This window comes from Zerene cesonia, chromosome 11, assembly GCF_012273895.1.
Source record: "Zerene cesonia ecotype Mississippi chromosome 11, Zerene_cesonia_1.1, whole genome shotgun sequence".
NCBI classification, from domain to species: domain Eukaryota; kingdom Metazoa; phylum Arthropoda; class Insecta; order Lepidoptera; family Pieridae; genus Zerene; species Zerene cesonia.
The window spans coordinates 4997941-5023090 of record NC_052112.1 but is presented as its reverse complement, the minus strand read 5'-3'; the positions used below and the strand labels follow the sequence as shown (position 1 = coordinate 5023090).

Here is a 25150-nt window from a genome sequence, read left to right as displayed (position 1 = left end):
TAGATCGACAATAGATGGCGTTGTAATAAAAATTAAAAAGGATAAATTTTAAATAAAACTCAAAATGAATATGCTTTGTTTTATTTACACATATTATAGAATATATAGTTGATAGTATAGATATTTACCGACATTATCATAACGTGATTATTCGTGTTTAACTTTATACGAGTAATTATAATTATTTAATAGGAATCCTTTATAATATAGATTATCTTCTAACATAAATCAGCTAAACGTAAACAGTTTTCTTGGAAGCTATGTAGATATTTAAAACGTATTTGAGCAAACTTATAAATTAAGGAAATAAAATTACTTTTTTCTTAAAATATAAACTAATGGTTTAATATGAGATAATAATAAAATATTTAAGCTTATTGAACCAGTTCGGCTTGTGGCTATTCGTCATGTATAATATTTAAAAACAAACTTAACGTAAATTGATATCAAAATTTAAACTTAAAATTGAAATCATTTTTTTTTTCATTTTAATTGATTGGAACATTGGTCTTATCATTTATCTTATATTACGCGATACATAAAAATATACAAGGGCCTTATATCTACATTTGAAAATGTTCATACAAAATTCAAAACCTTGAAGAATATAACAGTAGGTACATACTGTAAATATTCGGGGTAAATCCATCTTCAAATTATTGTACTATTCAGCTTGTTACGCCTACTCCATGTACCGTCCAACATATGGATTATGTTATAATATAATGAGGTTCTATTGGTCTGGGAAGTTAACCCCATCTTAAGGGTGAACCGGGTGGTCGCAGGAAAGTCGCTCGTGTCTCAGCTGTGAGGGCGCCACCGTCGCCGCCGCCGCCGCCATCATCGGGGAGGCCGTAGAATGCGTGTAAATGCCTGCGATGGTGTAACTCGTGGCCCCTGTGGAGGCCTTGTAGTCTACTCCAGAGTGAAAATATCCTCTTCTTTATCTTTTTGTTCTTGTCGCTGTCCGTTTCTGGAATTAGTGGTTTATGTAATTAATAAATTGATAAAAACGTAATGCTTAAATAAATCTCGAAAGACACGAATGAATGTTTTAAATTACGTTTTGATTAAATCAACAATATAAATTCATTTTTTTACAATGAAGATGAAAAATAACTACGATTGGAAATGTTTTTGGGTTCTGTATACAAAAGGTAAAACAGGACCATATTACTAAGTCAGACAGACCGACAAGTGATTTTCCGTCTGTCTTTCTGTCTGTCTGTCTATCATCAGGCTGTATCTCATGAACCGTGATAGTGAGACAGGTGAATTTTTCAAACATTCTGTTTGACATAAAGATCAGAATAACGGAAAGTATTTAGTTTTTGTTTATTTATAAAAGTAATTAATATTATTACTTTTTGTTTTACAATATAGATCGTTTCTTTTATATAGATATAATCCATATACTATGACAAGCCATAATTTAAATTAGCTTACCCGCTTCATTGATGTTTTCAGCTTCTTCCCTTTTAACTTTAACAGCTGACTCGATGTCGTTTTGCAGCATTTTATCGTATGCCTCGTCATCTTTACTTTTCACTTCCGAATGTAGCGGTATTAGTTCCGTATACGTGTTATCTTTAGGGTTAATATCATTGGCTAAATATGACAAACGTATTTTTAAAATCAATAATGGGCTGGTTGGGGTGAATTTTTTATTATCATCAAAAAATTTCAAATCGTCATCAAGGATTTTCTCATAATCACCAACAGAAGTATGTTGGTCTATTTCATTTACATTGTGATTTTGATAAGATTTCCCGATAATCTCCAAATTTCGATCAAATTGCGGCATTCTGCCCTTTGTCTGCTTTGGATATTCCTGTAGTTCTTGAGTTAAATAGTCATCCAAAATGTACTCTTTATTATTGTGATTGTGTAAAATGTGACTGTCACCATTATCTTCTTTGTTTTCATAAATCAGATTCGAAATTTCAGGTTTTAATATTGGAAGCCGGTTGAGTAATCGCTTAAAAAATATTTTTTTAGTATCCCTATTTTGTAGTCTGTTATTTAGAGTATTGTCGTTGTCTTGATTTTCCAAGAAATTTTCTAACTCGAGACGATTTATCATAGGAATTTCATTTGTTGAACAAACTGCTACGATAGCGAGTAATAATAATGGAAGCAATGAATGTTGCATCTGTAAAGAAAATCACTTTAGTTATAGTTGTATTATTTTTTTAGATGACTCATTATTTTTAAATTATTCCTATTTTTAGCAGCTGTGTGGTTATATGCAGTCCGTCATTTCGCCGGTCTATATACAGCTTAATTTTGGCCTAGTAGATGAAAACTCTTACGTTGAGAAGAATTAAGTAATACATTATATTAAGCATTTCTTGAACCGCAATGCAATATTGTACTAACTTTTTTCAACTGTGTTAAAAACCATCTAAAATTCCATAGTCTATTTTTATCAGGTTTTATGACATATATATAATAGTAAGGAAAACTCATTTACATTTACAAAAAACGTAGCGCTTCATAATGACTGTTGTAACGTCCTTTTATAAAAATGTTCTTGGTTATGAATTCATGAGATATTCCAAAACACTTCAAAAGCCTATTGTTGATGTCAAGTTTAGATAATGTAAATATTTTTTTGAATTTTTGGTAAAATGAACTTGGCTCTGAATAAAAGGAGGCCAAATGAAGCATTCCTCTGACACGTTACGAGAGTAATTTGTGAAAACATTTTCATCCCGTCGAGGGACGTAATGTGAATTAAGGTTTTAAATTATTTGAATGTTTACACTGCGAAGGCGGATTCTTCAGAAAAAATACGGCCGTGCCGCGTGACCTTCATTCGAGCGACGATATTTTGAATTTACCACGTTTTCATTATAACTTATGAAAGTCAATATCTGTAGACACGTGGACGTTTTCTCAGAGGTGGTAGTTAAGTACCTACCCATACATACTTCATTACAAAAATATATGGTGTATGGTGTTGATTGCATTTTATATTTTTATGAAGTATTTTTAAGTTGTGTATATATGTATATATGGCTACATAGTTCACTTAAATTGGGTTACACTCGCACCAGGTTAGTCCTAAAGTATCGTATATATAATATATGCAGGGGACGATTAGGAGTGTCGAATAGGACGATCTAGGACTAGGAAACTACTCTTAAAGTTATCGTGCATCCTAAAAGCTTCAGTCTTCTGTAAATGACAAGCTCTATCTGCTAGCACTTAGGTAGATACATAATATAAATTAGTGTTTTACAAATTCACGGCTAGTGTATGGTTTGTAGATTTGTCTATAAACTATAAATTATCAATCAAATGAAACGAAGCATGAGCGCATGGGCGGTGGTACTTGCTTACCACCAGGCGAACCACCAGTTCTGTTGTACGCAATGATATAAAAAAACTAGTTAAAAAATATTTTTATGCCATGCCAACATGGGATGATCAGTTTTCGGTTATGATATTTTTCTGAGTGATCAATGTATGAGTAAAACAAGAGTATTTCTAATTAGAAATGAGTGAACTTGAGTCCAATAAGTATACTTTATGGATAGTATAAACCTTTAAATGTTTTAAAGGTTTATAGAAGATTTAACTAAAGAAAGTTTTGTAAGCTAAATAGAGCTCTAAACAACCGTTTAATAGCAGATAGCATTATGGTACTATCGGTAACATACGAAACGCTCCATACGGGACGCTAAATCCTTAACCGGCATTAGTTAGTGTCTAGACAAATGCAATAAAATTATCTGTTTGAATCACAGTCAGCAACATGGCTTCTATGCTTTTAAGATAAAAGGACGAAGCTACATCGCTCCAGATTTCCTTTACTTTAACGGCGCTATGTGTAGGTTATGTTTCACCACAAACTTAATTTTCTTTACAATTCTTTGGGGGAAAAATAAATAAGCCTTCGACAAGTATTGATATTTTATTACTATTTATATTTCACTTTTTGCTTAATATCATGGAAAATTGAAATTAGAATTCTTGGAATGTTAATCTTGAAATAACATCAAAAGTAAAATGTATATTGCGTATAAAGAAATGGTCTCATTAATAAGATTTTTATAAGAGGATTTTTTCTTAAATAGTTTCTTTAATCTAATCTCTTTAAATTAATTAATGTATTTATAGTTAATTTCCTTTACAATTTTTTTGTATACAATTAAACTTATTTAAAGGTTCTGTGTATTAAACAATTAGTTTAATAATAATAATAATAACGTTAAAATAATGGCTTCTTAAAAAGCATATAACAATATTAGTTTTGAGTCTCGCTACTGCTAAAGAAGGCATTTATGTGTTATTAATATATTAATATCCCTAAACACTTTAAAATAAACATTATATTTTGGTCTTTACTCTTATGTGTTAATACTCTTAACTTAATATAAATTACTGAAACACTTCCAATGTTTTTTTACAGTTTCAAAAGATATCGTTAAGGAAACTAAATTGCATTTGAAAACAGCTTCTGATTAACGACCACTGACAACAGAACCTAATTGCTTTTCGCTGCTTATATATTAGTACAAAGAAACCTAGTGGTTTCTTTGTAACATCTTGCGAAAATAATTGTTTAAAATGATAAATGACCTATTTTACTCTTTTTTTTTATGCAAGACTTGTTAGGCGGTTGCTCAATTACCTTACAATTAAACGTATTCCAACGGTATTATTGACGTCCTACTAATTAATATTATAAATGCGAAAGTTTTTGAGGATGGATCTATGTGTATGTTTGTAACTATTTCACGCAAAAACTACTGAACCGATCGCAATGAAATTTGGTACGTAGATAGCTGGATAATTGGAATAACATATAGGCAACTTTTATCCCCATATTCCTACGAGATACAGACTTACGCGGGTGAAAGCGCGGGGTGCAGCTATTTAGTAGCTAGAAATTACGCGCCTGATTTCAAGAACTATATCGCCGTTAGATATATACGTGATGCCTGAGTGCTCTAGGTATTCTACCGGTAGTACCTTATATGTATATTTATCGGTACCTACTTAACGCACAGCAACGATACATTCCTCAGCTAGTAAAATATTCAAATGGTTATAACACACAAACTGTTAGAATTGAAAGAGTGATCATATGAAACGACACCGTGGTATCACACTTATAGACCCATAAAAGCATAGTTCTGCCATTCGATAACATTTACTGAAGGAAACTTGAGATACGAGTCGTTTGAGCCAGCGGGCTGAAAGTTTGAAACTGTGTCACATAACACACACTGGATAGTCACATAAGAATACACATTGTTACAAGTTGCGAAATGAAAACAGTTGTAAAAGGGAACTTTCTTAACATATTTTAAAGTAATTTAATCTGTGATCTTGTTTCATAATTTTAGGAAAAACATCTTCTAATACGTATTCGAAAATTAATTTCATTGAAAAAACACGATATATATCGGGTCTAATCTGTAATTAAACAAACACTTGAGAAATACAGAAAACTGCTTTAGCAGTAATCAATTAAATACATAGTTGAGTACCATTATATTTTATCCCACAAGTATAAATCTTGTTATAATCAAAATCGTCGCCGTTACTAAAGTACTTACTGTTAAAATTTGTCGACATCGATAAGCCTAGAGATAATTTGATTTGAATTTAATTAATGGCTATTCATCAGACGAACTTAAGTTAAATTGATTAATGTATAATCTATTCTATCGAATATTTATTCTTTTTGTTCTTTATTGTTAGATTTTCCACCACATCGTTCCATAAGTTTCAAATAAACACTTTTATAAAAATATCAAAATAATTTCAGCTTAAACATTATGGAAAATCTGTTTTTTTTTAATATGTTCAAAATTATTTCGTAGCATTTTTTCCACCTTTCTATGCAACAATAATTTATATCGTTTAAATGTTCTAGTAAAATTTGAGTTCAAAGGTCGTTTATGTACACAACACGCTCGAGATCTTTGGTACTTAAAAATAAATTACAAAAAAAAAAAATATACGAAGGGAAATCCGTGGAAAATTCAATACCAACGTCTTTCTGTTTGCCTTGACCGACTTGTAGTTTACGGCCGGAAAATATGAAGGTGGCCGGGTCATCCGTACATGAAATATGTGGTAGCGATATAACAATGGAACGCGATCAAAATTGACACATTAATAGCACCATAAAGCTCGCCGAGTCATAGTTTCTAGAAATACTTTAATAGAAGAATTTTAGTTTTGTATATTGTATAATAAATTAACAATAGCTTAACTCAACTTCCAGGAATAAGCGTAGAATGAACACCGAAACAGCTGAGGTCCAAAATCTATCGTTCTTTCGACAGTCGTTTGTAGTTTCAATTTAAAAGCATCGGTTATAAAGAATTTATTGTGTTCGTCGTAAGGTATATGTGAACTGATATAACAAATTCCAGTTAAACATAAAGTGAATAATAAAAAGAAAGACGACTCCAAATCTTTTATGGCAAACCGGATGGCGTCACATGTATACAAGGGTTCGTTGTGAATTATGGAACAGTCAGTTATTGCGGTTATGAAAGTATTCTAATTTTGTATATTTTAACTTAAAAATAAATACCTAATATATCGAATTTAATTTCATCTTTTATGACCTTAAATAATTAAGATAGAATCGAATAGAATCCAATAGAATTCAATACATTTAATAAAAGTTATATTTATAACAAAGACTTGAGTGTTTAATTTGAAAATAACTACATTTTTAGAGGATGAGAGACTTTAATTTTTATCTAAATAATGAAGATGATCACGTTTGACAAGATGCTCGTACTCGTGTTTTAGCTATTCTATAACTGGATATTATTAAAACAAGAAGCTGTGCTACCGGTGTTAATCTTGAAACAATTAGGACAAAATCAGTTTGATGCAGTTCTAATGAACGTTACAAAGTTTGTGCTCACACGTAGAAAGTTTTATCTAATTACTGTTATTCAGATCTGTCTAGGTCGTTTTCCTGTTTATTGGAGAGTACTGTGATATTGAATAATGAAATTAGATTTTGGTAAGTATAAACCATATGTAAACATTAATTACAAGTTACTTCTGTCGACGTTAAATGAAACTGAAGAATTTTATTGTGTGTAGGATTTAAAAGTATTTATTTATTTTTATACATATAGGAGGGAATATGCAGTTAACCTTACTATTAACTTGCCCAGCAATTTTTTTCTATTGGGCTTATAATTTATTGTCTATTAAGTCAATTAAAAATAATTAAAATTAAAAATATGTATTTTTATAAGATTATTATGACACGGAAAGCCATTTCTATAAATTGTTTACCAATTAAAAAGCTAGGTTACTAAATATATTGACGATGTACATAATATAAAAGATATACGACAAAGATTTTGAATTTATAGGTTTATTTACATCGTAAATATGTCATTATGTATCTGTACTTTCACTCGTTTTATTCCAGTTTATACAAATTTGGATCTTTTTTTGTGTTAACGAAGATTTTTTGTTCTATTTTTTATGCGATGTATTGAAACGAACTTTATCTTATACCAACCAATCAATTAAAAATTGCAAATAAAGTAATACAATCTCATCTAGTCTACAAGAGTAAGCTGCCTAAACTCTTATTACGTTTCAAACCGTTGTGATCGTAATCTCCAAATTTGTAGGGATGGAACAAGCTTAGTCGCTAGGAAAAGTTTCGTCTTATTGCTGTTGATTTCAAATTGCTTTTATTCACAAACATCGAAGGTTTTGCTACTAGGTACTTATTCACCTTTTGCATGTACGTTTCTTTTTTACCAAGTGATTTATTGTCGTTGTATCTATATACTATATTAAGAAAGTACCTATTATTGTTGTGTTATCCCCGTCGTCTAATCTATCTCCTCAGTCCACATATAACAGTAGTTGCCGGCTTAGATAGGAGATCTGAGCCTGATATACCATAATGTATTACTTTAAGTACAAGAGTTGTACATACGTTATACAGCTCTCAAAAATTTATTCCGAATAGACTCTTAAAATCGACATGCAATATTGTATGAATTTTTCACTCCATTACCTTTCTGACATTTCGCACTTAGATATAAAACATAATTTAAAGGTTGAGTCTCGGCATGTAAAGTATGATAACTATATTTAGACGGAGGTATTCTTGTTGATTTTTGGTAAAGATAATGATTGGCATCAATCATAGTAAATTCTATAGCACGGATATGGTTGAGGGTTGTTAAAGGGTATTTATATTTCATAACATACATTTGATTTTACATTAAAAAGCAAGGTGCACACATTAAATATGCTTCTTACTAAGTATATGAGCAAAGTATTTCTGAACTAAACAACATTTCGTGAAAGTCTATACCTTCAGTACATATACAAAGTAATCACCGTATCCGTTCAATTTGTTTAAAAAGCTTTGCATATCTTCGAATCGACTAGATAAAATGACAAAGAAAATTATCACATATTTGAGATGCAGATATAGATATTTAAATTTGCATAACAATCGCGACGAAGCGATAGGAATTCTAAAGATTTAAGCTAGATACTCAAAACTGTAAAGGCGATTAAATTCCATATAATGTAACATCTACTCTATAATTGTTCTTTGCTCCGTTTGTCTGTCATCGATTCGGGTCTCAAATGTGTTGACTCAATCTCGAGTCGGATAAAAATCGCATTTCAAGATGAACTCACGAAGATTGGGTGCCAACATTGAGATATTTATGGGTGCCGAAATAACTTGCAAAAGTAAGTAGGTATAGTATGTATAATAACGTATTTAGAACATTATTAAGCTTACATGTTTAATAAATATGTTATAATAAAGTTTTGTGGAGGTTAGGAAAGAATTTTGTGTGTTTTGTTCCTTATTTAAAATTAAAATAATTACTTTCCCTAAAAAAGTACACAGACATTTTGGGGGGGGGGGAGTAATTTTACCAAACGTCATCAATTGCCTATCAGACACCTATAGTGTCATGACAATCAGCTGAAAACCCACGGAGTTATCGAATAACAAAACCAAAAAGGTCCGCTTAATTGATGTTGTTTAATATAAATATAATTGTATACATATAAGATTTCAACCGACAACTTCCCGAAACTAATGTACCTTTAATGCCTCTCTTGGATACTGATATCGAGATTCCTACGAATTATCACCACATTATGATTATGGCGGTCGTTTCAGCTGGCCTGTCGCTTAAAAGCTTGGGTCCTTAGGGTAACTCCGTATAGGTAAATTTGATTTAACCCAACATTACTCAATAAACCAATTCAAGCGTACACTTTGGTTGTGATAATATACGTCTTTTGATTCTATTTTAGGTCAATTTCGATACGATAGTGACGCCAATTGCCTAGTTCGATAAATAGACGCTTTGAAATATTCCATGCGATTGTAATATTTCATACTTAAATGTGTCTAATTACCATGTAGTGAAAATCAAAATTACTTTTATTTAAATTGTGTACATGTAATGTATGAATTGTGTATATGTGATATGTAAATGTGTGATCATACTGAATGCATAGTATCAGAAAATGCTACAAATACCTATTTATTCCTGGCAACCGATTATAAATTAAAATAAAAACAGAATTTAAAACAATTCGTTCACGTATAGTAGTAATTTCAACGTTCTGCTATAAATCCTTTAATAATAATAATAAATTGAATGATGATTTAAGTAGCTGAAAGGCTATTCAGAAACTTTTCCAAATCTCAGACGAATTACACAAAAACAGTATGTCTGCGGCTCTTCAATTTCCAGCGATGTTATTTATGCCACAGATAACATAAAACTATACTCGGTTATGCATTATTTCTGGTCACGCTTTGAATCATTAATGTACTACAAATTGATTTACTATTTCAGTAAAAAAAGCTTAATACGAAATGTAGTTCTGTGTTTTAAACGGTATAACGTTTTCGGTAGAAATTAATCTCAACGAAACGAACAAAAAATATTGATATATAAACTGAAAAATAAAGAGATTTTTTTATTTATGGCAAACACGATCTATAGACACTCGATGATAAGGCACGTTTTCAGTTTATGTCTTCATCGTAGTATCCAGATAAGCGCCCTCTAAACATTGAGATGAATATAATTTACAAAATATAAATACGTATGAAGAGCTGCTTTGAAGATATAGACAGATATGTTATATTATCTTCATTCAAAATCCAACGACCAGATAAATTCGAGGTTGTCGAATTTTGTGTATTCGTATTGTATTTGATCTTTGTAAATACGACCACATTGTTTCTGTTTTTCATACGGGGCTCAAGTGTGTGTCAATGTATATTGTTATTCTCGTATATTTTATTGCTTTACTGTTTGCAGTTTACACAGACAATGCTGAATTGTATATTAATATTCGAGTTAAAAACCACCACTAATTTTTCTCACTTACCTAATTCTAAACAATATGATGAAAGTACGTACATCAAGGTTTAACATAAGGAATCAAGCTATACAAAACGTATTCGTTTCATATTCCATTTAATTCGATCAATATTTTTTGCTACAGCACCCATGTTGTAAATATATTAGTTCATCACGAGGACTTCTCGATAAGAACACATATATACTGGATATATATAATAAGGTTTTTACTCGTTCAGGAGAATTGAATAAGTTTACGATCGAATATTTGTAAAATACAAGAATTTATTTGACTAGTGATCGTGCCAGGTTATAATTTTTTTTATATTGCACAGTGTTTAGTATTTCCTTTCAGATAGCGTGTAGCTATATGTACTTTTATAATAACACTTTTGAAATATTATACTTGCTAGTGCAGACGGTATAAACAATAATCATATTCAGTCTGAGCTGCGTTCTGAGAGTACTTATTTTTTGTGCAAGTTTACGCCTTCTAATAATCTCGTGTAATGAAAACTCCTTGGAGATGTGAATATAAATGTCAATGTCCAAATCATCTAACAAAATCTTACCACATATGTATGTGGTAAGATTTTGTTAGATGATGGTTAGTTGTGAATATCTATGACTTTTCAAAGAGTGAAACACTTTTCTTTCCGTTACCGTATTTCTGTTTAAAGATGACCTAATTTCTTGTAAAGACAACGGTTAGTTTTCTGTTCCGCTAGATTTTTTGTATGACTATGAGAGGCGGATAAAAGGTGTACATTAAGATATTAAAGATATTACAATGCACTTGTGATATTTCCAACCGACATCCAAAAAGGACGTTTTGAATTCGACTGTATTTGTTTGGTTTCTTACTCGATTTCTCAGTAAGTTTTCAACCGATTGACGTGATTATTTTTGTTGTTAGGGGTTTTTTTTTTGATTTGGAGTGGTCCCTCATCCAAGGACGATGGTTAGATTTTTTGTAGTAAATAATTGCCCTGTATAAATTTCCCACAGACAAAAAACATCCAGTCTATTTAGTAGCGTAATATTATCTGTGCTATTTACATGCCTGTTCTCTGATTGAATAGCAATGTCATAAAAGATAATTATTCCATCTTACACGTGAATGTCACATTTGGATCAGGTACACAACATATTCCATCGATAATATGTAATGAACTAATGATCCAATATTTGATATCAAACACTGGCGTTGTTTAATTATTATTATTAATCTCTCTCAAATTACTAATGATACTGTTACAGTATTGTTTATTGTTGGCAAACGGGTTCATAAACAAAATGAGTTCAAATGAAGGTACTAAAGAGGTCATTTTTTTTTTTTAAATTTGTTATTTGTTATTTCGTTATGCACAGTAATGTAACTTTAGGTGCTACTAAGATAGATGTAATATAATATCAAAATTATTATTTTAAATACACAAAACAACCATTAAACTGCCCTTAAATTGTCAGTTCTAGATTAATACGGAAGACACCAGCTTTCAACAAAAAAAAAAATCAAAAGTAAAAAGTTATCAGGTAACAAAAAAACCGTCGAAATTAAAAACCTCCTCCTTTTTCGAATTCATTTATAACTATAGTAGATTCTCTACTCTTCATTAAATCGTTATGTAATTTATCTATCTGCACATAAAATAGCAATTTAAAACCTATTTTTATAATGCGTTATATCATATAGTCATCATATTATGTACATTAAACTGACACGGTACTTACCTCAATCTGACACCTTTCAAGTTTGGGTTTCTATTAATATCAAGAGACAGGGTATATTCTATCTAGCTATCTCTTATTTATAAACAACTACATATAATAATTAAAGCAAAATGATTATCCGAAAAACGCTAATTATTAGAAGAAATTTCTACAGGCACTGAATGAACAAAGAAGACATTCATAAAATTACACGTAATGAAACAAGTCCCCAGAAAATAGATGAAGTAATAAATTTCTACGAAGATTCTTTAAAATCCATTTAGTCAGCTTCTGCACAAAGCGACAGGCCAAATTACATGCTATAAATTCGTTTCCGGTTATAATTGAACAGATACTATTCTGACATTTACTGTTTTTTAACTTTTTTGCACAAAATTTTGCCAAATCATTAAATAAATGTTATAATGCGTAATAAATAGAACTTTTGAAGAAACAACGATACTAATATACATTCTATTAGCATTCCTTTTGTAATTGAATTGTGTAAAGTTGTAGGCATTCGTAAAAAAATCGCTCTCTTTATTTCTCTTTCTATCTCGTAATATTTCAAATTATATCAGTAATTAGGAATTCATATGTACTATATTTGATTGTTACTGATAGTAAAATGATTAAATTTTGGAGAATATACCTAATAAATTCATAATTTCCAGAGATTGTCCCCTAAACCTTACAAATTTATTTACAAAGTAAATCATTTTTTCATCCGCGCAGTTTCCTCCTTTGACGTGGTATTTTTTCAGGATAAACCATACTATCATCGTGTCTGGGTTTCAAAACTATATCCACACCAAAGAAAAATCCCACGGTAGAATAATAGTTGATGAAAAATAAAGCATCAATAATGCTGGTATTTATAAAATGAGTTTATTTATCGCGTACCTATTTTTTCCCCTAGGTTGTATAGGTCGTCCTATTCACATTTAATTGAAGAGAAGCGGACCATTACCTCGATTTTATTTTGAATAACGATAAAATCAATTCAAATTAGTTCTTTCCTTTAAATGTTCATAGATGACTTTTAAGTCTACCAATTTACTAAGAATATCATACGCGAGACCACAGATAACATAATACTTATACTAGGCGCAACTAAATTTTTAGTTAAACTTTATTTGAGTTCAAATTAACAGTAGGAGTAGAGTAGGAGAATACTTTAACATCTTGTTATGTTTTGTTTTGTCTAGTTGACGCTACCATGTGGGTGGCAAAAATAAAAAAAAAATGTTGGTGAATAAAAAATATAATATTATGTAGAAACGCTGTTATAAAATTAAATAACTCAAAGGCCATTCAAAGATATCTCGTTTTTTTTTCTATTCACCTAGCGATTTCTATAACCTTTTATACGGTATATATAGCCCTTGTTTCTCCCTAGTTTAGTATTCTGACGGAGAAAGCTCTAATGACTTTAAATTAATAGATATAACAAAAATATTTAATCTTTCAAAAAAATTGCTAAAATGACGCTGTAATGAAATTTCAGAAAGTAGCAGTATAATCAGATGTAACCATGTCGTTTAAATTGTGATTGTATTGTTTTAGAGGATCTTTTTGTAAACTTAATCAATGCACTTTTATTGTAAGTGTTACGGATAATTATAGAAATTCCAAGAGCTGTACACGCCTGGCCTACAGTCTTTGATGTTATAGATTTTACTTAACGAAGTGTAAACGAGACCATCGAGCTTAAAATATTTCAATGGTTCGCGAATGTCCCTTTATTTGCTTAATGAAATACGCTTTTTAAATTAAATCATTTGACATCAGTTACCATAGACAATTAGTGTTCTATTGCTGACGATGTTGATCAAATTTTTGCAGAAAAAAAATAAACAATACGTATTTTAAGAAAACTAACATTTTCGGCTAATTATTCAATTTCAATATAATTCTTCAACATGATTCTCGGGTGGTTCGATTAGTGTCATATTTGTTGGATTTTTTTTATGATCATTTATATCTAATGTATATGTATGGAGCATTGGCTAAAACATGTACAGATAAGCTAAAAGCCAAACAATCTAATAATTGGAATATCTATATTTATTTATTACAAAATCTATCAATTCCTCCGAAAATTAAAATGTTTTTCTCAGTATAACGAATGTTCATTGCAATAAAGCCTAAGTAGCTGGTAAGCTATTAGACAAAAACAATAAGAAAGTAAATATTTGAGGAAAAGCGTTAAATGTCGAATCAATATGACGCGGTCGGAGTGGCTGACCATTCAACCGGCTGTAAAAATTTAATGCGCTACCACACTATCGATCTAAACCCTCACGGGCAATTTACGCTGTCAAAGAAACGGCCACGTGTAGCTACAAATTGTAAATCGTTAATAACCAATATTGTACTAAATTTTTTTGTTCTCAATAGATAATTCGTGAAGCGTGTCTTGTGAAGTGAAGAGAAGCGAGTTTAGAAGAATTTTAGAGAATCAGTTTAGCTCAGTACATAAATTACTTTCATTATATGTACATCATACATTCGCTCATACCTTATAACCAAAGAATCAACTAAAATACCTTTTCTAATTGATCTGAGACTACGCGACGCATGTTGATGCGTTTTTTTATATTTATATTCAGTGGTTTAATAGTTTAGAAGAGGAAGCTGTTTATCTATTATAAGTACAATTGATTCTGATTGACAGATAATAGCAATTATTTTTATAATTATTACCATGTTTTTTTTATCTAGATTCATAAAAAAAAAATCTAGGCGGCGATCACAATAATATATACATATTTTTAAGCATAGCCACAAAACTTGCAAATAAACCTATATTTTTTTATTTTTAATTTAGAATTTAAACATATTGTACAGTCAGCATATTATGTTGAAGTAGGTACCATAGACCCGTCGTAATTATAGCTGAAAAGCTCTCACGAGTCACCCTCACCTTGATGATACGCAGCATAATTAAGAAATATTTGTGTATATTTTTATACGTGAAATTGTCATTATTATTATTTATATTTTATATTTATATAATCTTACAAATTATAGAATTAAATAATTTTTAATTAAGACATACTTAAACACACTTTTGAGCCATTTTGGTACGAAAATTATGCATTTATTTACGTAGTAAAAAAGTTACAGTTATTTATATGTACAATTAAATTATAAATGCCAATAAAAATGTTTAATAAGATAATATTTTTATGTAATAGATACATTGATATACAAGAACTCAAGGCTTTTTTTGGTTCACATTCGACCACGTTTTATATTTGAAGCTCAAATTCATTGTATAATTATTATTGGTATTGATAACCCGTAGCTTTGCACAAGCAGTGAGACGAAATGTTTCGTGCCAACATAACCATGTTATATGTAGCTGATATCGCAGCCAGCCTCTTAGCTATCTCCGTACACAAAAATCATAAAACCGCTCCGTTGCGACATGAAAGAAATATAAACACGATCATTATTATAGTATAAAACAAATTATCATAACATGGTATAAAACAAAGTCGCTTTCCGCTGTTATCCCCTATACATGGTAAAATTTGAAAAACTGTAAATCGGATTTTGATAGGCATTTTTTAAATAAATTAATTGATTCAATAAGAAAATTATTATGCATGTAACCACAGATAACATAATACTATACCTTGCATAATTGCACCCGCACGAAGCCGGGGCGGGTCGCTAGTAATATTATGTAGTAAGGACTAAGGATGCTGAGTGTGTAATGTCTCGAGCAACTTTCATTTCGCATTGGGTCGTAGTGGAATATATCTAAGTGTTTAATCAAGCATAAAATTGCTTTACGTTTGAAGTTTCTCTACATAGTGTATGTGTTTACGTTCCCAATTTACACAAAAGCAGGTTGTATTTGATGAGATGCGTGAAACATTTAAAGAAATATCAATAAGAAAACAGTAGTTTTTTATTTAAATATTATTTACGAGTTGCGTACGAAGATAAAATGTGTAAACAGTAAGTTACTTTATTAAAAAAAAAAATTACTTAGATGAGAGTTTCTAACAAACATTTACCTTCATAATTATAAAAAAACGTAGCACGCTAATCTAAATAGGTGATGCAGACATATTGGAATTGTGTTTACTTTATAAATTTACAAAGTCCCTCCATTGTATTATATCGTTGGTCATGTACACATAAAACTTGTTTAAGCTAGTGTGTATCGAGTGAGAAACAGCACTTATCCCGACCCTCGGCAATTTCTGCAAAGTGCACGAGGGTCGACGGAAGTACTAACCCAGAACATCAAAAAATCTTTACCCTTTTTATAAACCTTGTAATCGGGACAGCGGGCCATAAAGAAACACGCGACATAACTACCGCTTAACCCAGTAAATAAATAGGGTTTCGGGCTTTTATATTTATTGGGAATAGCGTAAACAAATTTTGGAATTATAGTAGTGGAGGGCCGCGGTCTTATAGACATAAAATCGTTTCAAGTTACACTTTCTATCCTTTTTCATATGCGTAGATACTATTGATAATTTCTTAAATGGAAATACCAATATAGTAACAAGATTTCGTCGTGTTTTGTTTATAAACTGATTAATAAAAAAAATAAAATTGCCTGAGATTAAGTATTGTGTATTTGTTAATATTCGTTAATGATTAAGCCCATCAATCTTTATTCCTGTAAAAAGCATGTTAAAATGTTTTGTCTAAGATTTTCCACTGAAATTATAAATAAAGTCAGCAAGAAAATTTTAAATGAACATAGCATAGGAAGCAGACGGTCGGGTGGCTCATTTCTAGCTCAAATGCACTTAAGTGCAATCTCTACTAAATCAGTCGTCGGCAAATCTCATCGGACAATCTAGCTTATTTGTGTACCCGCAACTTGACGTCCACTGGAGGCTTTTAAGGCAAATATTTAACTTTGTTAAAGGAACACTATTGGATTTCGATCAGAATGAGTTTTAAAAGAAACACAATCAGCTCATTGGCTTTCAGATCAATGACCAATTGTTTGATGCAAATTGTAGGTAGAAATATGGTTGAGTGGTTTTTTGATATATATGTTTGTAATATCATTAGGATTTAGTTTTTAGTTTTATAGCATTGATAGCATTGAAATACTTTTATAAATGAGAAATTTTGAAAACCGTAGTCACGACTTTTTTCAATTCTTTCAAAATTTCTCATAAGATTAGGATTACAATGTACGTAAATAATTTAACTAAGGTTATTGGGAGAGTTTATTACAATTTTTTATGTTCCGGACACGAAATATGATGTAGCTCAATTGCTTCTTAAACCTAATTAAATGATAAAGGAGTTACTACTTACAAATAAAATATAATGGTTAATGACGAAAAAAGTGTTCTATAAAATGTTGCAAATTTTTATAAACCCGTCTATTGTACGAAAAGGAAGGAATACAATGAATTAACATTTTGTTAATTGTGTCATGTTTACGTTGCAACTGAACTGGACTATTAAAAATTATCTCCGAGCTATGAAGTCTTAAGTAATTACGTCGGAGCAAAGTGCACGAGGTGTAAACGATAAGGAAAAGTGAACGGTTAATGAATATTATTAGGTTAATGAAATGAATAGCGCAGACTTTCACGAAGTTAATTTTGCTCACGAATAATAAGTTTTATAGATGAAATATTGTGTGACTCACTAAAAGCATTGGTACCGTTTACATTGAGATGACCTAATTAATTCATCAAATTTTTATCTTTTTCAGCTGGTGCTTTTTAAACAAAATGAGACGACTAATGATATAACTATCTAATTATATTTATATACTCTTTCTACCTATTATAATATACCTTAATTATACATAACGTTTAACAAAAATGACTGATAACAAATTAGATTTGTACCTTTAGTTATTTCATCAGTTGCTTTAACATGTTACCTATTGATATGATACACACCTACCACTTCATATATCTATAGATAATTTGTAAGTCTTGTTTCGTGGCTACCCACGTAAAATTCAGGTTGGTTCTAATTTTCAATTGACAGAGTCCAAAATAATGTTTCGATTTCAAAACGATTATATTTACGTAAAATCAAGGGATCGTTCAAGCGTGTTCTTACATATTATATCGGCGACGTATTGACGGGTAAACTCGGCGCTCTGTCTCTCATCGACCATGGATTATTACGGAAGTAAATTTTTTCAAAGTTCTTTATTTTCATTTAAAGCTATGGATGTTTACGTGGAAATTTAACGTAGTAGTGATGAAGTAAAGTAGGCATTATATATACACTTTTTTATTTTCACTTATATATCTCAAAGATTGTTCGTACAGTCTAATCTATACTAATCATAATAAGTACTAATTTAAATTCATCGCTAAATTCTAAGTATGTTTACTTATGATAATCTCTAAATCTTGGCAATATTACATAGAAATATTGTAGATTATTTTTGATATAATGAAACACTACGTATTGCACACATAATAGTGAAAAAACTTATTTCATGCAACATGATTGCAATGGAAATCACGACACTGAGTACAGACTAGACTAATATACTTAACATACTAATCATGTCCTAATTAATTCCAATTTACATAAATGGTGGCTCAGTTGCAATCATAAAGCACAACATATATTAATTCCTACCACATTGAAATATTACAAGTCTTATGGTGTTAAAATATCTTTATGTATTCACAACCATAACAAATATATCCTGAACAATGTGACAAAAATATAATGCTCAAAAGAAATAAAAGCTTTGACAATAATGTCAGTTAATGGTTTCATAAAGACCGACGCCATTTGGCTTGCGGAAAATGGATGTATTGTCTTTTATGGGCTTAGCTTTCAGTGGTTTATTTCTTCCGACAATACCTTGAGGTTTTGTTATAAAGTGATTACAGTAGGCGACATAACCCGTAAAATTTGATGGTTGTGCTGGAAATTGTGCAATACGCAACACTTAAAGTTTATGCCTCAAATGCTAGAATGGATTGTGGATTGTATTGCCACTTAACGGTTTTGATGTTTTTAAAACCGTTTGTGAAACCGATAAAGCATTTTCAAATTATGTTTTATGTAAAATAATGAAACGAATACCGCTACACTTACACTTGGTTATTTGTTTGTATTTACGGAAAGTGAATGCTAGGAAGTTAGTACCTACATCTTTTTATAAATATTGTAATATCGTGCACGGTTAGCATGCATTCATTGTTACTTAAAAATGTTGTTTTTATTTAAAGTACAATATTTTTAACATTATCAACTCAAACATTCAAACACATAAGAAATTAAGAGACCAAACTAGTTGCTCACTTCATTTGAAATACATACATACCTGACTAAATACCTAGCTGAAAATGGATGGAATATACATAAAATATATGATTTTAATGTGATGGTGCAATAAAAAAGACTAATGACAGAGATCTATTAAAGGCTTATAGGCTATAGAGATAAGCTTTCATTTGATAAAGTTGCAATGAATTGATATGGTATTTTCGATGAAATATTTTTTACGTATGTAGTGAAATTCGTATAGTTGTTTTTTTTTCCTTGTTCTAAATATGTTGTATGAATTATTCCTTCATGCGAATTTCTATTCCATTAATTTGATTGAAGGTATATTTTTGAATGAGTGAAAGCCGACTGCATTACCAACACAGCCGCAACGCTGGTTTTGGTAAAATTTGCATGATTTTTTTTAATAAATTAAACAATAGAAAGTACAGCTTATTGCAGTACTGGTACTTACATCTATTAAAAATAAGTATCCGAATGCTTCTTTTAACTAAATTGCTACTTCTTGAATTGTATAGTGAAATTGCATTTCATACGATTATATTTTGTTTTGAAATTATTATACGCAATGTATTAGCTTCTTTTTCAGTGGCCATAAATAAAAGCCAAAGTGTTAATTAATCACATTTCAGACATTCCATTTATTAATTTATAGCAGTCATTAAAGCGTACTAATTACTGATCGTAAAATGAATAGCGTCGAACAGTCAAAATAGCTGGCTTTTTAAGAATTCTTCATCAAACCCGCACCGCACATTGGCTTTACTTTTATGCAATAAGTAATAATTTATAATTTCTCAGTTAGTTATTTATAATTTGGCAGTACACAACTTACCATTTATATACACTAAATTTTTGTTCTATAGCATTGTTATGAAAGAGGATAAAAATTCTAAAGAAAAATATTTTTTTCTATTCTTAAAAATTAGAAATAGAATAAAATTATCATATACATAATGTACAAATTTGCCGTAATATTTAGGTACTTTATCAGAAAGAAAAAGTCTCTAAGCTTACTCCAAAGCCAATATATGTAGATATTTGTGGTCATAAGAAACTTACGAATCTACAATATTATTTCTTTATAATTCGCGTTTCGTAGGCGGACTGCAATTTCCTTTTTAACTTGTGTTAAATAGGCATCTGCAGCGTCTAATCGAGCAGAATTGGGCGTGGGAAGGTTAGTTATCGTGTAAGTACGATACATGTTAAGACAGTAATTCAAGTCTAGTTCATTATTAAGAAGACGATGGTTGTATATATGTTGTTATGCTTTTACTATATTTAATGACATTGCTAAAATTATGTAGGTATTATACCAAATTGGAATGGGATTTTTTTCTGTCATGCGGGAAACTGAGCTGTCACATGATGGAAGGAGACTACAACCGCCCATGAACGTTTACAGTAGAGCCTCTGAAAGTAATTTTTAGGGGGGAAGTAATGTGAGGATTAACATGGGAGGGAAAATAATGTAAATGGTATGTAGAATTTGAAGAACAGAGCAGTGAAACTCTTGGCTGATGAAAGTAAAACATTACAATTAACACCAATTTTCAATGACGAAAGATTTGTTCTACTTAATGGATGAACGACATTAAAAAATCTTTCGCCTTTGGAACTACTTGAGTGACATGGGCTATATCTATATAATATATAAAAATGAATTGCTGTTCGTTAGTCTCGCTAAAACTCGAGAACGGCAAAACGGATTTATCTTATCTTAATCAAAACAATATTCTATGGTGATGCGAAGTTCGCCGAAGCTAGTTATTATTATTTTTAGATTTAATTATTGGTAACTCTACAGGGCCTCGGGCTAGTATTAAGCTAATTATGCATTTACTTATGTGTTATTCAAATATAACTTCGTATTTAAGTTACAATCGTGTTGTAATTAAGAATTGAAAGACATAAACTGGCGTGAAAATGAAACAATCAGAATTGAAGACTAGAATACCAGGCGCGATTTCCAGAAAAACCGCATGTGTTAAAAAGTTAAATTGCTGTGTTTCTGAACTAGAAATTACTCAACTTCGTGTATTAATTGTACACCAGCAAATTTTTTTATTTTTAATGTAGAATCAATGAGTCGGATGTCATTTATATCAATGTAGTAATGAAAAATCTCATTCCTAATTAGTGTGAGTGATACTTACTACACTTCAATATTTTTCTTTATTTTCTCTTTAGGAATCGAACTATATTTATAAATGTCCATGTGGTTTATTAATAGACTTTATTTTTTTAAGAGCGTGTAGTATTTAGGAGTACTAAACGTAATTAGGTATTCAATTTTATAATATTCTGTCATGTTTTACATATAAGTCAGTTAATGTAAATGATTTATTTACACTATAAATATGACCCTATTTTTAGCAATATATTTATGTAACAATATGTCAGAAAAGAAATATAGATTCAAATACAAATCAATAATTTGACGAACAGCGATGACAGTTTTTAATAAAATGTTGTTTATTATAGACTGGAGACTTAGATACTTTAGTATCAAAACTATTGGTTAACCATATAACATAATAATATTTTTTTCTGTTACCATTCATTTTTTTCAACACTATAAAAATACTTGTATTATACACCTAAACTATTTAATTTTTTTTCATCTATTGACTCGTTCTTTTAAAGAGGCCGCTATTTATCATTTCTCGCATAAAAGATTTTGTAGGAAATCCATATTCCAAATTCAAATATGTATGGGGGAATAATTATATCTGTAATTTCACTCACTTCATACCATTTATAAATTATATTATTAAAGCATACCTACATTTAAATTGGATCATTGTTTCACGCGTGATACAACGGAGACACATTAGATAAAAATGTCTTATACTTTAATATATTCAACAAAAGCAAATCTAAATAAATAGATTATCAGAATGTAAAATAGTGAGACTATTTTTTAAAATTAAAACTGATACTAAGGCAGGTGGCGAAACAGTTATCAATTCAATAAATGTTATTTTCAAACTACTTAGATATAAATTATTGTGATAAACAGAATTTGTCAAAAGGGCATAACATTAACGTGATTCTTCTATGAGCGACTACATTTTTTAAAGCAGAATATTAATATTCCTCATTACATTCAGTTTATCACTAGATCTGTGGTTTATTACCATGAAATGAAAAATGAAGCCTATTCGAAAGTTAATATTAAAGTTAGCATAGCTTTCTCTTTATTTGTTCAGCGTACGTAATAACGTGGTGTAGGTATGCAGAAGTGAAAATGTGGGTATACTCTCGTTAAATGCTTGGTAAATCTGTAGGTAAAATCTGCATTGAGATTTGAGAAGGGTAAAGGAAGTTTAACCATACACTGTCGTTTTGGGAAAGCCAAATTATAACTAGGTAAACACAAATATAATCCTTTTGGGTTGACAATGCTTGAAGCGATCTAAAAATAACCCCAAAAAATTGAAAATTTTTATTCAATAAAATATTGCATTATTGAATTCAAACTGTTTATTTATGTTTCCATTTTTCGATTATTTCACAAATGTACCAAGTCCGTTTTTGTTTAAGAACTATTATTAATTATAATTATCTTTTATCAAGACGAGTTTCTTAATTTTTTGTTAAAGAACTAATTTTATATACTACTGATACTTCGACTATTAATTGAAACATGAACATGAAACAACAACAAAAGAACACACTTAAAAATACAAATGACAAAATTCTTACCTTCATATTTTTCTTAAACACAGGAACTATTATCGTGAAACTATTTGGAGAACTAGCACTAGGGTTATATTGCTTTAGAGCCTCTAATGTCGAGGTAAAAGTTGAAAGTTACGTAGCGTGCCGACGGGTACAGGCCTTACATGTTGGATCGGTGCTATCGAGGCGACAGCGCGATACGCTATGCGCCTCCAGCCCGCCCGCCCTAACTTGCAACCAACTTTTTCAGCTCGCTTACTAAGAGTTTGTTGTATCGCCACGCTTTTCGTCTATTAATTACATGTCAGGGCGAGTGGCTCTGCCATTATTTAACGAACAGAATTATGAAAAATGATGTCCAATAGCAAATTAATGATTTATTTCATGAAAGTTGAATAGTATTTGTAAAAGTATTAGTATTGAATGGGGCTGTAATCAACTAATCGAAATTGGTATAAATTGCATTCTAAGGCTAATTATATTATATAAGGCGTATTTTTCACGCTAAGCTAAAAATATTAATGTGTCGACTATGATGAAATGCAATCATGAAATACTCAAGGTTTTTATTTTGTGGCTATAAATGACAGAGTTCAATGCCTAATCTTATTTCTCTCGTTTATTTTCATTTGGAAGACTTAAAAATTTTCGAAATAAACATGTATACTGGTCTTGTTTTATGTAAGATTATTGATGTAAATAAACTGATTGCTTTACGCGATTCGATGGAGCTATGGTCAAGCCTATTGGAATAATACTACATATTTCTTAACGCAGTTCGCAGCCACGATGAATTGCTGATTAAATATTAAATATTCGCAATTGCATAAACTGTTAAAAATTTCTGGTGTTGGAAGAGTAACATATAATATTTCAATTGGAGCTAAATTGGAATTGGTTTCTATTAACTTATATATCGTTATTACTAATAGGTTATTTTTTTCTTACTTTATGTTTAAACAAATGAGACGACATAACAGAATGGACGTTTTTTATTGACATTTAAGTGCCTAGGAAAATCAGACACGAGAAATACATAATTTCAGAGTTATAAATAATAATAAAACATTTCTCAAGGATTGTAACCACAGGTTTGCTATTTTATATAAAAGATGGAAGTAAATATTTTTGTGGTTATTGTTATTAAATTTGCCGATAATTGATAATGTTTTTATTGGTAGCAAAAGTAAGGACAAATATCTTTCGTCAGAAAGGAAAGAATATTTTATTGGGATGTAGTAAACAAACATAAAACAATTTAGATCTCATATAGGATCTATAGGAGATTGAATAGCTACCTAATTCTACAACGTTTATCTATTAATTGACTAAGAATTATAATTAACTGGGACTATTGCGTACAAATCTGGACTAAAGGTTTTCGATTGGATGAAATATAATAAGATACATTACTACCATCCACTGGAACAGCATATTTAAATTTTTATTCCATCTATATTTATCATTGGAATGTATACAGGGACAAGGAGTGTCAATTTATTTCTGTGCATACCCATTCAATATAGGTAATTGAGAGCGGTGTCCGTGTCTAAGCATAAATTCATACAGGAATATTTTAAGTTCCATTAAAAGAAGTTGTTTTCATTTGAAAAACGGCTAGGTATTTCATCGTGTTTCGATTGGTATCGTAAATAACCATTTTGGTATGGAGATACATCAGCGGTATTTTTTTTAATTAAAGCTAATTTCCAGACGATAATCTTAACAGATAAACAGTTTTAAAAAGGTGTTATTGATTTTGTATAGACGTTATATCTTTTACCTTTTGGTTCGTTATATTAATTTATAAATACTTTATTATAAATGCAAAAATGTAAATGTTTGTTTGTTTTCGTTTTACGTCACAACGGAGTTTTATGATATGGCTACATTTTACCGTTGTAAGCGTCTCATTCTAATTGGAATTTCCAGCAGACGAAGCTACGGGCTGAAAGCTACCAAAATTATTAAAATTCCTAAGATCCCCAACACCTATTATATACTAAGAATGGAACAAATTTCTGAATATCACAATGGGAACGTAAAACAATTGATTAAGGTTTGTAAAGATTTTCTCAACTGTTTTTCTTTACTAATATTTGAAATGCAACAGTGTAATTGTTTGG

General features: G+C 30.3%; 1 protein-coding gene across 1 annotated transcript; it reads right to left on the bottom strand.

Moving 5' to 3' along the window:
• Positions 1–84: 84 nt before the first annotated feature.
• Positions 85–23399, bottom strand: LOC119830448. The gene is made up of 3 exons (XM_038353476.1): positions 23049–23399; positions 1447–2152; positions 85–973 (listed from the first exon to the last, which is right to left on the bottom strand). The coding sequence occupies exons 1-3, from the start codon at positions 23052–23054 to the stop codon at positions 750–752; spliced, it is 936 nt and encodes a 311-aa protein (XP_038209404.1). The 5' UTR covers positions 23055–23399; the 3' UTR covers positions 85–749.
• Positions 23400–25150: the final 1751 nt, after the last annotated feature.

Excerpts from the sequence above, each read along its gene's own strand:
- LOC119830448 (XM_038353476.1), bottom strand. Across the intron at positions 974-1,446 it reads TGAAAACATCAATGAAGCGG|AAACGGACAGCGACAAGAAC; the intron begins GTAAGCTAATTT and ends CACTAATTCCAG.